At 41.8% G+C, this 13,086-nt stretch overlaps 1 protein-coding gene across 2 annotated transcripts in view; it reads left to right on the top strand.

Moving 5' to 3' along the window:
• CRCP (CGRP receptor component) overlaps window positions 1–13,086 on the top strand; it is a 50,409-nt gene that overhangs the window by 9,509 nt on the left and 27,814 nt on the right. Inside the window, exons 1-2 of one of the 2 annotated variants that reach the window (XM_082857224.1) lie at window positions 542–613; window positions 8,984–9,020. In XM_082857224.1, coding sequence (XP_082713350.1) covers window positions 606–613; window positions 8,984–9,020 — 45 coding nt within the window. In that variant the 5' untranslated portion in view covers window positions 542–605. Of the gene's footprint in view, window positions 1–541; window positions 614–8,983; window positions 9,021–13,086 lie in introns of those variants that run through there. The other variant, XM_082857225.1, reaches the window with a different exon arrangement.

Below are 13,086 nucleotides of genomic sequence, written 5' to 3'. Positions count from 1 at the left end.
CCATTGTTACTATTCCCGGGTTTTTTGTTTTTTTTTTTTGCGGTACGCGGGCCTCTCACTGTTGTGGCCTCTCCCGTTGCGGAGCACAGGCTCCGGACGCGCAGGCTCAGCGGCCATGGCTCACGGGCCCAGCCGCTCCGCGGCATGTGGGATCCTCCCGGACCGGGGCACGAACCCGGGTTCCCTGCATCGGCAGGCGGACTCTCAACCACTGCGCCACCAGGGAAGCCCGGGAAGCCCCCGGGGTGGGATTTTAATGCCGCAAAAGTCTACTAATCCGATTACGTCTTTGGAAATTTACTTTATTCATACTACTTAGATATAATTTAGACCACGAAAACGTGAGCTAAATCCTGTCTGCAAACGCTTAACAGTCTGAAGTCGAGCTGGGCGTAGAGGACAGGGCTCGGACGGCTAGAGGGACATGCAGAGCTCGCGGCCCCGCCGGGTCCTCCAGGCTCCCGGTGTGCAGCGCGGCGATCCCGGCGTGCACCGCGGCGCGCGGAGCCGGCCCCAGGGAGCTCGCCGTGGACGGCCGGTGCGGCGGCGGGGCTGTGTGGAGCTTCGCGGGTGCTGTCGGCCGGAGGCGAAGAGGCGGGGTCGACATGGAAGTGTAAGCAGCTCGGGGCGCGTCGCTGGGTTTGGGCCGACGCTCACAGCTGGCGACCGCTAGACCCTGGGAGCCGGGAGACATGGGCCTGGGGCGACCTCTCGTCGAGGTGGGGAGGGCGACGGATCGGGAGGCGAGGGAGGAAGGGGCTCTCGCTCTGTCCCTCCGAACCTTCGCCCCCACGCCCACCGCGTGCCCAGCACGCGGGGCCGAGTGCCACTTGTCTCGGCTGCTTTTAAGGGTGCCTGTTCCCTCCCTCATCACTAGCGTTGCAGGCGTCACGGTGGGGAGCCTGGCCCAGTGTTGGAGCGGGAACTTCGAAGGTACAAAGCCCTGGGTCCGGCTTGGAAGTACTTGGAGGAGAGATGGGTAAATGCTGGGGTAGAGCTTTGCTTACGGGCAGTGGGCTCCTTTGGAACCCTAACTCAGAACAGGTGCTGTCCAAGTTTGATGAGAAGCATTTAGCTATTTGTGTGTGGGTGTAGGGAGGGAGTAAAAGCCATTCTAACAGTTTTAACTCCACATGGTCTTTTCCGTGTCTGCTCATTGTACCGGGTGCAAATGGAAGTTTTTGTAGCTACTCTGTATGTGGATTTTTGCACGGTTGACGTTAACTTGTAGGCATACTATATTGTGTTCTCTTTGCCACCGATTATTTAATATTGATACTTTCTTTTATGTTCTTTAGCCTGTTTAATGTCTACATGTACTACTGTTTTTCAGACTTTTAAAAAAACACTGTATGTATATGTAACTGAAACGAAAGCTTCATGAGACAATGCAGTGTGCAGTACACTCTGATAGTCTCTTTTATTAAAATAGGGTGTAGACCCACTAAATTGATTTTGCAATCCACTAATGGGGTTTAATCTGCAATTTGAAAAACATGCATACTATTACTTTAGCCCAAGCCGTCATTATCAATTTTTCCCTCTTTATTAAGCATTTCCTGTCAGCATACAGACCAGCTTTAATTTATCTATCTTAAAAGAAAAATCCCTTGTCTGTCCCTACATCCATGTCCACCTGTTGCTCCCTCTCTGCTTCCTGTCACCAGAAAACTTCTTAGAAATGTTGTTTATCCCCTCATTCTCTCAATCATTCTTTTGGGCTTTCATCCTCACCAGTCTACAGAAATGGGTCTTAGGTAGGTTACCTGAGCCTCCCATCTTGTCAAATTCAGAAGTTGATTTTCTGGCCTCAACTTCCTTGATCCCTTAGCAGCAATTGATACAGAAACTCAAGACACTCTCTTGGCTTTGTGACGTGCTCTCTTGGATTTCCTCCTACATCAAGGACTACTTCTCAGTCTTCTTTCCTAGCCCCGCCTTCCTTCCTTGCTTGGGCTTCTAAATGTTGAAGTATTTTAGGGCTCAGTCCTGGGACCTTTTCTCTCCACATTCCCTTGGTCATTTTACCCATCTGTATGCAAATGATTCCCCAGAATATATTTCTAGCCCCTTTCTCTTATCCATCCAGTTGCTTAAACCAGAAATCTAGCCCTCTTTCCTCACCGCTAAATCAAGTCCATCAGCCAGTCCTGTCATCTCCACGTTCAGAATGTATTTTGAATGCAGCACCATCCCCACTGCTAATTTTGTAGTTCATCATCTCTGGTCCAGATTAAGCAATAGCCTTTGGTTTCCACTCTTGCCCCGCCCCCTCCATTCTGTTTTCCGCACAGCAGCCAAAGTGAATTAAAATATTAATTGGATCAAATCACCCCCTATGTAAAAACCCTTCATTGCTTTTCTGTGTGCTTAGAGGATATCTGCATTTCTTAGTAGGACTACAAGACCCTATGTAACCTCACCCACTCACCAACTTTGTCTCTTGCCACTGTCCCCTCCCCCAAAGAGACACACTTTCCACTGGCAGTCAAGTAATTTCGGTAACTCTCCAAGCCCTTGCATTGCTGTTCCCTCTACCTGGTAGACTTTTCCCCCTGTCCTGCCCACTTCTTATCTTTTTGACAGCTCAGGTTGAGTGTCCTTTTTCAATGTTGTTTTTCCTCTTTGGTAAATCCAAAATAAGTCCTGCTTTTTGTCTCTCATAGAACCTTTGTTTACTTTTCCCTTAAATAATTACAAGTTCTGATAATAGATGTATGTTTACATGTCTAGTGTATTGTCTCCCTCTTGAGAGTGTAAGTATCATGAAGGCAGGGACCAGTGTCTGTTCCCCTAGTGCTTAGCAGCGCATCTGGCACACAGTAGCCCTTTGGCAAACACAGTCGGCCTTCTGTATTTGCTGGTTTAAACCCCCAGTCGTGGGTTTCACATCCACAGACACAGAGGGCTGACTGTACTTGTGGAGTGAAGTAATATAACAATACTTCATTAATTTAATAAATTAAATTAATAAAAATTAATATAAATTATTTAGCTGGTTTCCTGATTGCTGAGCATATAGATTTTCTGATTTTCCTAAGTGAAATGGTTTCAATCAAGAGTTTTTTCTCCTATATAGTAACCTGTCAACTTCTCCCAAGGAGTCAGTGACTCATCAAGAATTTTGTGGCTAGAGTTTGTGGGAAAATGAGGTTTTCTGAGGTAGGCATGTGGTTTGGGGGTGGAGGGGCCCCTGGAATGAGACTGTCTGGAGGCCTAATTCTGTGTTTTTTTGGCTCCAGCATGCGGCATGTGGGATCTTAGTTCCCCGACCAGGGATCGAACCCGTGCTCCCTGCCTCAGGGAGAAGGGCGGAGGCCTAACTGCTGCACCGCCAGGGAAGTCCCTGGAGGCCTAATTCTAGTTCTTGCCTGGCCTCCAGCATGAGGTGTGACCTCTGGGAGTGTGGTCCTTAGGATCTTCAGGAGACCCCTAGGTCTCTGAGAGGGCAAACACATTGTACCTCTGTTAGGCATTCCCAGGACCTGCAGTGAGGAGGCATGGATGGAAAACTCCCCTGAGTTTTTACTACTTTTTTTTCTTCAATCACTGAGTAACTACCTACTGTGTGAGTGATACATATAGATAGACACACACTAGAAGTTTTTTAAAGGTAAGGAATATTTATACTTTATTTGGTTGAACGATAGACTTTAAAAATAAAAACTTTTTTTTTTTTTGCGGTACGTGGGCCTCTCACTGCTGTGGCCTCTCCCGTTGCGGGGCACAGGCTCCGGACGTGCAGGCTCAGCGGCCATGGCTCACGGGCCCAGCCGCTCTTTAGCATGTGGGATCCTCCTGGACTGGGGCACGAACCCACGTCCCCTGCATCGGCAGGTGGACTCTCAACCACTGCGCCACCAGGGAAGCCCTAAAAATAAAAACTTTTTGACCATCACATCGGATAAAAGGATATAAAATATTCATAGCAAAATTAAGTATTTGTATACTAAGGTATTTGCTGTTTGGCTGACTTTCTCTAATGCCTCGGGACTACTTATATGCCTGGAAAATTTTGTGTTCATCCTTTTATTTTTGAACTTAGTATACATAGTTACGGAAAATGGAGTTTCTTCCACATCATCTTTTTGAGATAGTGTCAGAATTTCCTTCTTTTTACAGCTGGAAATACTGAGGTTTAGAGAAGTTAGCTAATAGGTCTTATAGGAATTCAGTAACAGGACTGGAAAGAGTATAATTTGCTAGCTCCCAAGTGAATACTACAGTTTAAATTGTTCATTGACTTTGAAGGCTGCTCAGTTTTCTTGGACCAGAGTTTAGCTTTTCAGAACAGGACTTGAGTCAGTAACATAGGTTAAACATAGGAGAATTTGAGCAATTCTGTTTGTCATTGTGTTCGTAAGAGTTAACTGTGTGGCAGTTAATAGGCACTGTTTGCTTGGACTCTTTTGTGCATGTGTGAGTCTCTAAGGAAGGTCTGTCAGTAGATCATTTTGTTCTGTTTATTCAGAATTTGATTTTCTGAAGTAGTTGTTTGTGTCCATTAAATTGACTCAGCAAGTTAAGCAGATTTTACAGGTTAAATTTCAAATAGTACGTCAGCTTCAGTCAGCTAATTCATGACTTAAGGAAATTAAGTGACTGCCTTCCTGTAAGTATAGATTCAGACAGTCTTTAAAATTCACTTGGAATATTTGCTTTAAACATCTGTCAGTAAAATCAGTACCATTCTAAGTCCTACAGGAGAGTATGAAGTAAAAAAACATTGGAGGAGAATGTCCTCAATTACAAGTTATACTAATGTATTTTTTTTTAACTTCATGGAATTCTTTAGTTTTACATCTCCATTTTTCTCAACTTTTTACCTTGAAAAATTTCAAACCCATGGAACAGTTGCAAAAAGAGCATCTCAAGTTCCTTTATATCCTTACCTGGGGTCACCATTTGTTAACATTTTTGGTATATCTGCCTTCTCTTTGTTACACATGCCTACATTCTCTCTCCACACACACTCTTTACTGAACCAGTTCAGAGTTGTAGAGATGTCATTTTATCAGTCTTAAAAAGACATTCTCCTGTGTAACTGCAATACCATCATCACACCCAGGGAATTTAGTGCTGATATTACCACTATTATTAAAATGCAACCTATATTAAAATTTCTCCAATTGTCCTAATAATGTTTTATCTGGATTTTTTAAAAAAATTGATTCAGGATCCAATCAAGAATCACACATTGCATTTAGTTGTCAAGGTTCTTTAATCTCCTTTACTCTGAGAACAGTTTCTTAGCCTCTTTTTGTGACATTGACATCGTGACAAATGATAGTGATATTTGAAGAATCTAGGCCAGTTGATTTGAAGAAGGTTTCTTAGGTTGGGTTTGTCTGATTATATTCTCATAACTACATTTCCTGACAGGATTGCTATAAGGGATGTTTCCTTCTCAGTGCATCACCTCATCATTATTGGTGCTGTTAAATTGGATAACTTGATTAAGTTGATGTCTGTCAAATCTCACCATATCCTGTTCTCAACAACCTGCCACTTCGTGGTGGTTACAGTAACTTCTTCAGGATAAAAACTGCCTTCAAAAAAATTTCCCAATACACACAGTTCATTTAGGACTCAATGAAAGGCAGATACTGTACTCGTTGACATTTAACTGAATAAAGGAATGCCTAGCATATTTTGGCATTTACTCCATTAGTATTTAGCTGGGTAAAAAAATTATTTATCTTCCTAATAAAAGAATCAATGAATAAATCAGCTTCTGCCCACCAGAATGCAAGACGCTGTACTTTTTAAACATCCATTGTTCTCCTGGCTCCAAAACACAGGTTCATGAAAATATACATGAAAGAGAGTTCCTTTCCTTCTTTGTGTATTGGCTCTAGAAAAGGCAGAAGATGTTCTTTGGATTCTTGCAATTAACAATATTGACTTGGGCAGTGGGGCAGTAATTTGGAAGAGACAAGGACAGATTTCCCAGGCCATGGAATAATCTACATGACAGAGGGGGGCTGTGATTTGGAAATGAAGTTGTCACCGTGGCACCTGGGATGGATCCACTGGCCTTGAGGAAAAATAACATGTAATTTTTCTCACCCTGTTCCAGGAAGGGATGTTTTAGTTCCCCTGAATGTTAGGGCATGAAGGGAGTTGTAATTCAGTTTCAAGCAAAGATAGGAGGAGGCCTTGTGGGGTGACTTCCTGATTAAATGGGCAAAGATGACATGTGGTTTGATTTGTCATTTTCAGTTTTATTTATTTATTTATTTATTTATTTATTTATGGCTGTGTTGGGTCTTCATTGCTGTGCGCAGGCTTTCTGTAGTTGAGGCGAGCGGGGGCTACTCTTTGTTGCAGTGCATTAGCTTCTCATTGTGGTGGCTTCTCTTGTTGCGGAGCACGGGCTCTAGGTTTGCGGGCTTCAGTAGTTGTGGCGCACGGGCTTAGTTGCTCTGTGGCATGTGGGATCTTCCTGGACCAGGGCTTGAACCTGTGTCCCCTGCATTGGCAGGCGGATTCTTAACCCCTGTGCCACCAGGGAAGTCCTGTCATTTTCAGCTTTAAATGAGCCATATCACGTACTCTAATTATGCATTATCCTTCCTGTGTTAGGTTCCATTTATTTATTTATTTAAAAATTTTAATTTATTTATTTCTGACTGCGTTGGGTCTTTGTTGCTGCACGCAGGCTTTCTCTAGTTGCGGCGAGTGGTGGCTACTCTTTATTGCAGTGCGTGGGCTTCTCATTGCGGTGGCTTCCCTTGTTGCGGAGCACGGGCTCTAGATGCGCAGCCTTCAGTAGTTGTGGCACTCTGGCTCAGTAGTTGTGGCTCACCGGCCGTAGAACGCAGGCTCAGTAGTTGTGGTGCACAGGCTTAGTTGCTCTGCGGCATGTGGGATCTTCCCAGACCAGGTCTCGAACCCATGTCCCCTGAATTGGCAGGCAGATTCTTAACCACTGCGACACCAGGGAAGTCTCCTAGGTTCCTTTTAAGTATGGTGTTCTTTGTGACCTGAGTTCCATTGTGGTCATTTGGGCAAAGCAGCACTTTTGTGAAATCCTGGCTATTTGTTGAATGACCAGTAGCATTTGGTAAGCTTCATGTGCTGATTTGATTAAGTGCTGACATTACTGTGCTGATGACCTAAGGTCTAGGTTGAAGCCTGCGTTAACCACCTGCTTGTTTTGCTTTATTTATTGACTGGGGAAACCACCCATCTATTTGGCTCATGTTTTTGAAATTTTGTGTCCTCAATTTCATCATATAGCCCCATTCCTAGTTTAAGAACAAACAGTAATCTTTGTTGTACATTATGTCAAGCCCATACTCCTTCCTGAAGTTTTAGGATTCTGCATTACTGGTTTCCATTTGTTCAATCCTGTTTTATTTTTCACAATCCCATAGTTATTGTCCACTTCAGTTAGGCTTTCTACTGTGTGCCCTTGAGCAAGTTTTTAAATCTCTGAGCCTCAGTTTCATCATCTATAAAGAAGGAATCATAATAGCTCCTACGTCACAGGGTTTTTAATGAGAATTTAAGTGAGGTGATATCTTTTAACAGTAATAGCCTTCGTTTAGGAGAACCTAATAAGTACCAAGAACTGTGTTACACTTTTAAAATTTGTTTTCCTTTCATCCTCAGAACGGCTTTATGAAGTAGGAAGAAGCGGTGGTTGTGGTGGTGGTAGCCCAGGCAGTAGTGACAATAGATGGTATTTATTGAGCACATACTGTGTTCCAGGTACTTTACATGTTTCAACTCAATCCTGTAACAATGTTACAAGGTTGACACTACAGTTGCCATTTTATAGATGAGGAAATTTAAGCATAGAGAGGTTAAATAACTTGCCCAAATTCATATAGCTACTGGTTGGTGGAGCTGGGTTTAGAATCCAGGCTACATTTCTAGGTACTAGTTATCTGCATTTTTTGTTTTATATGGGGATGCTTAACGGGGGTTAATTAACTCACTGAAACTCACATACCTTGTAAGTGGCAGAGCTGGAATATGAACCTAGATTTGTCTGATTTCAAAACTGTATTCTTTTAAAATTGAAGTATAGTTGATTTACAGTGTTTCAGGTATACAGCAAAGTGATTCAGCTATACATATATATATTATGTATATATGTATTCTTTTTCAGGTTCCTTTCCATTATAGATTATTACAAGATATTGACTGTAGTTCCCTGTGCTGTACACTATACAGTAGGTCAAAACTGTGTTCTTAATTATTATACTGTACTGCCTCCAGACTGTTAAAAACAATAAGTGCTTTCTGATGTGATACTGTAGAATGGATCAGTTGTAATTTAATTCACGTCACATTGCTGTGCTCATTCATACATGAAAGGTGACGTTTTGCCTTGATTGACCATTGCCAGTGCTCAACACCTGAACTCTAGTGGTTGAGTTGATAGAAAAGATGAACACCTTGGGAGTTTTGTGGGTATCTGGCAGGATTCCAGATGTTGCTGGAATTTCCAGTAGTGATGTTAGTGTTAAGGGTCCCATTTCTGGTGATTCAACAGGAGGACTTGGCTACCCAAAATGTCAATAGCTGATGGAAGGCAAATGGTACTGTAGAGAGGACATGGCTGTGGGATGAGGTGGCACTCTGTTTCTCCAGTTAATTCTAGCACCCTCTGTTTATTGACATCCCCCTACTCCTGTGGTTTTGCCCCCGTGTTCTTCCTGTAACTAACTTCCCCTAGATATCTGACTTCTCAACTTTTGCCTGCTTGGACCAGGGATAAGGATAGTATTTTAATCACCTACTTGGTGTTGGATGTGTGATGTACTGTGGCTGTTAAAAGGAGAATTTGCTCTGAATTTGTGCATCGCCAGCTAAACCAGTAAGACTTAGGACGTTTCTCAATTTTAGGTTGTAGTCCCCAAATTTCTGAACTGTGCTACTGAATCTTGACAGAGGGATTATTTTGTAGATATTTAATTCCCACAGAGAGGGATGTGAGCCCAGACTGATGATAATTTACTTTATTTTGCAGGAAGGATGCCAGCGCTGCGCTGCTCAGTAACTATGAGGTAAATAGCTTTGGACTATTGTGTTTTCCTCTCTGATCGTTTGCCCTTTGCTTCTGAAGATTATTCAGTTCGTTTTGGTTAGAAATGACTGAATTCCTTTAGATTTGCCACTTTAAAATAGGAGAGATGGCACCATCTGGTGGACCTTGGAATAGTCTTAGCTTGGTAAATTATATACAGTAATTCAGGGAAGCTGGGAAGCCTTTAGTTTACTGTAGGCAAACTTCTCCAAATCCCAAAGATTTTAGATCTTCATTTGGGATGCCTTCCTGTGATGGAAACATCAGTTTTGGAACTGTTTCTGTTTGCAGAAGTTTTCCATTAAAATGCTTAACGCCTTTTCCTAATTACCACTCTTTAGCTGTAAAATGCTTTTATAAGTTATTATTTTGATCCTCATAATAGTCTCGTAAGTATTAACACCTTCATTTTGGAAGTGAGAGTTTAGTGACTCACCATTACGAATAACTTAGTAGGAAGTAACAGGTTTGGAATTTGGGGGCTTGAGGATTGGGTTGCTGGGGAAAGAAAGGAAAGAAGTTGGTGAGAGGGAGGAGAGAACATTAATTTTGCCTACCTTCTATTTTGCCTGGGTGTTGTTTGGTACTAGCAAAACTATCTGATAGGTTGACTCCAGGTATAGAAGAAACCATTCATATATTTGCTGTCCATTTTTCTTATGCCAGAGTCTAAACTCAGGAAGACTTAGAGGAGATTTGAGTCTCCATTTTGTGATATATGTAGAAGGTAGTAGATTTAACACAGTGGGCCATATTCTTTTCTTCCTAAAGGTTCATCTTAAATGGTTGCTGCTCGTAATAGGAAGGAAATGGTTGTTGGTCAAGCCGTTGGCTTTTCTGTGTGTGTGTGTGTGGTATGCGGGCCTCTCACTGTTGTGGCCACAGGCTCCGGATGCGCAGGCTCAGCGGCCATGGCTCACGGGCCCAGCCGCTCCTCAGCATGTGGGATCTTCCTGGACCGGGGCAGGAACCCGTGTCCCCTGCATTGGCAGGCGGACTCTCAACCACTGCACCACCAGGGAAGCCCCAAGCCGTTGGCTTTTAGGAACCTCCTTCTCCAGCTTAGACTCTGGACAAGGTGTGTAGTGTTTTATCCATTGGGGAAACATTGCATTAATTGGGTCTCATGCCCCTATTTCTGAAAGGAATGACAGGCAGGGGATGGGTTGCGTTTTATCTAGTCGTTACTGTGTTTATGATCCTATGCTTCTCTCAGTTCTCTGGTATAATCTCTAAAACAGGAGAGAGATTTCCTCCCCTGACCCTTCTTAGCACTAATACACGTGTTTCTACCTTGTGGAGAAAATTTACTTCTAAAGTTATATAGCAGTTTTTCTTTCTTTCTTTTTTTTTTTTTTTGTAAACTACTTTTATCGCTTGCTTCATAATTTTTCTTTTCCAGAAATAAAATAGATTTTCATGTTAGAGAAGCAAGATCTTTTTAAAAAATAATTGATTAATTTATTTATTTTTGGCTGCGTTGGGTCTTCATTGCTGCACACGGGCTTTCTCTAGTTGCAGTAAGCAGGGGCTACTCTTTGTTGCAGTGCGTGGGCTTCTTACTGCAGTGGCTTCTCTTGTTGTGGAGCACAGGCTCTAGGCACTCAGGTTTCAGTAGTTGTGGCACACGGGCTCAGTAGTACTGGCTCGTGGGCTCTAGAGCGCAGGCTCAGTAGTTGTGATGCACGGGCTTAGTTGCTCCGCGACATGTGGGATCTTCCCGGACCAGGGCTCGAACCCGTGTCCCCTACATTGGCAGGCGGATTCTTAACCACTGCTCCACCAGCGAAGCTCGAGAAGCAAGATCTTTAAAAAAAACAAACAAACAAACAAAATATATATATATATATGTGTGTGTGTGTGTGTGTGTGTATATATATATATATATTTTAGGAAAATTTTTTAAAATTCAGGTACAGTCAGCATACAACATTATATTAGTTTCAAGCATACAACATAATGTTTTGATATTTGTATATATTGCAAAATGATTACCACAATAAGTCTACTTAACATCACTCACCATATATAGTTACATAATTCTTTTCTTCTTGTGTTGAGAACTTTTTAAGATTTACTCTTTTAGCAACTTTCAAATATGCAATACAGTATTATTAACTGACGTTGCCATGCTGTACATTATATCCCCATGACTTACTTAGTTTATAACTGGAAGTTTGTAACTTCTGACCACCTTCATCCAGTTTGCTTACTCCCCCCGCTGTCTCTGGCAACCATTTGTTCTCTGTATCTATGAGCTTGGTTTCTGGTTTCGGTTTTGTTTTTGTTTTAATTTTTGGCCATGCTGCGTGGCATGCGGGGACTTAGCGCCCTGACCGGGGATCGAACCCACGCCCCCTACAGTGGAAGCATGGAGTCTTAACCACTGGACTGCCAGGGAAGTCCCTTCTTTTTTTTCCTTTTCTTTTTTAGATTCCACGTATAAGTGATGCCATACAGTATTTGTCTTTCTCTGACTTCTTTCACTTAGCATAATGCCCTCAAGTTCCATTCATGTTGTCACAGATGGCAAGATTTCATTCTTTTTTATGGCTGAATAATATTCCTTTGTATATATATGCCACAATTTCTTTATCCATTCATCTGTAAATGGACGCTTTAGTTTATTTCCTTACCTTGACTATTGTAAATAATGCTGCAGTGAACATGGGGGTGCATATATCCTTTCGAATTACTGTTTTTGTTTTCTTTGGATAGTTACCCAGAAGTGGAATGCCTGAATCATATCGTACTTCTATTTTCAATTTTTTGATGATCCTTCATACTGTTTTCCATAGTGGCTGCACCAATTAACATTCCCACCTATAGTACACAGTGGTTTCCTTTTCTCCACATCCTCCTCAATATTTATTTCTTGACTTTTTAATAATAGCCATTCTAACAGGTGTGAGGTGGTAATCTCATTGTGGTTTTTATTTGCATTTCCCTGATGATTAGTGATGTTGAGCATCTTTTATGTACCTGTTGGCCATCTGTATGTATTCTTCGGAAAAATGCCCGTTTTTAAATTAGATTGTTTGTTTGTTTTGTTCTGGAGTTGTATGAATTTATATATTTTGGATATTAACCCCTTATCAGCTACATGATTTGCAGATATTTTCTCCCATTCAGTAGGTTGCATTTTGTTGATGATTTTCTTTGCTGCACAGCAGCTTTTTAGTTTGATATAGTCCCACTTGTTTATTTTTGCCTTTGTTATCTTAGCTTTTGGTGCTAAATCCAAAAAGTCATTGCCAAGACCAATGTCAAGGAGCTTACTGCCTGTGCTTTCTTCTAGGAATTTTATGGTTTCAGGTCTTACGTCATCAAGTCTTTAATCCATTTTGAGTTAATTTTTGTGTATGGTGTATATAGTGGTCTAGTTTCATTCTTTTGCATGTGGCTGTCCAGTTTTCCCAACACCATTTATTGAGGAGACTGTTCTTTCCCATTGTGTATTCTTGGCTCCTTTATCATAAATTAATTGACCATATATGTGTGGATTTATATCTGGGCTCTCTATTCTGGTCCATTGATCTCTGCATCTGTTTTAGGCCAATACCATACTGTTTTGATTACTATAGCTTTGTAATGTAGTTTGAAACCAGGGAGTGTGATGCCTCCAACTTTGTTCTTCTTTCTCAAGATTGCTTTGACTATTCTGGATCTTTTGTGATTCCATACAAATTTTGGGATTGTTCTATTTCTGTGAAATATGCAGTTGGAATTTTGATGAGAATTGCGTTGAACCTGTAGTTTGCTTTGGGTAGTATGGACATTTTAGCAATATTAATTCTTCCAATGCATGAACATTTATGTGTGTCTTCTTCAGTTTCTTTCATCAGTGTCTTATAGTTTCCACTGTACAGGTCTTTTGCCTCCTTGGTTAAATTTATTCCTAATTTTATCTTTTTTGTTGCAATTATAATAAATAGGATTGTTTTCTTAATTTCTCTTTTAATAGTTTGTTATTAGTGTATAGAAACATAACAGATTCCTGTATGTTGATTTTGTATCCTGCAACTTTACTGAATTCATTTATTCTA

This window comes from Leucopleurus acutus, assembly GCF_964270905.1.
Source record: "Leucopleurus acutus genome assembly, chromosome: 16".
Taxonomy (NCBI): Eukaryota; Metazoa; Chordata; class Mammalia; order Artiodactyla; family Delphinidae; genus Leucopleurus; species Leucopleurus acutus.
Note: the sequence above shows the minus strand (reverse complement) of the source record. Positions and strands in the feature narration are given on the sequence as shown.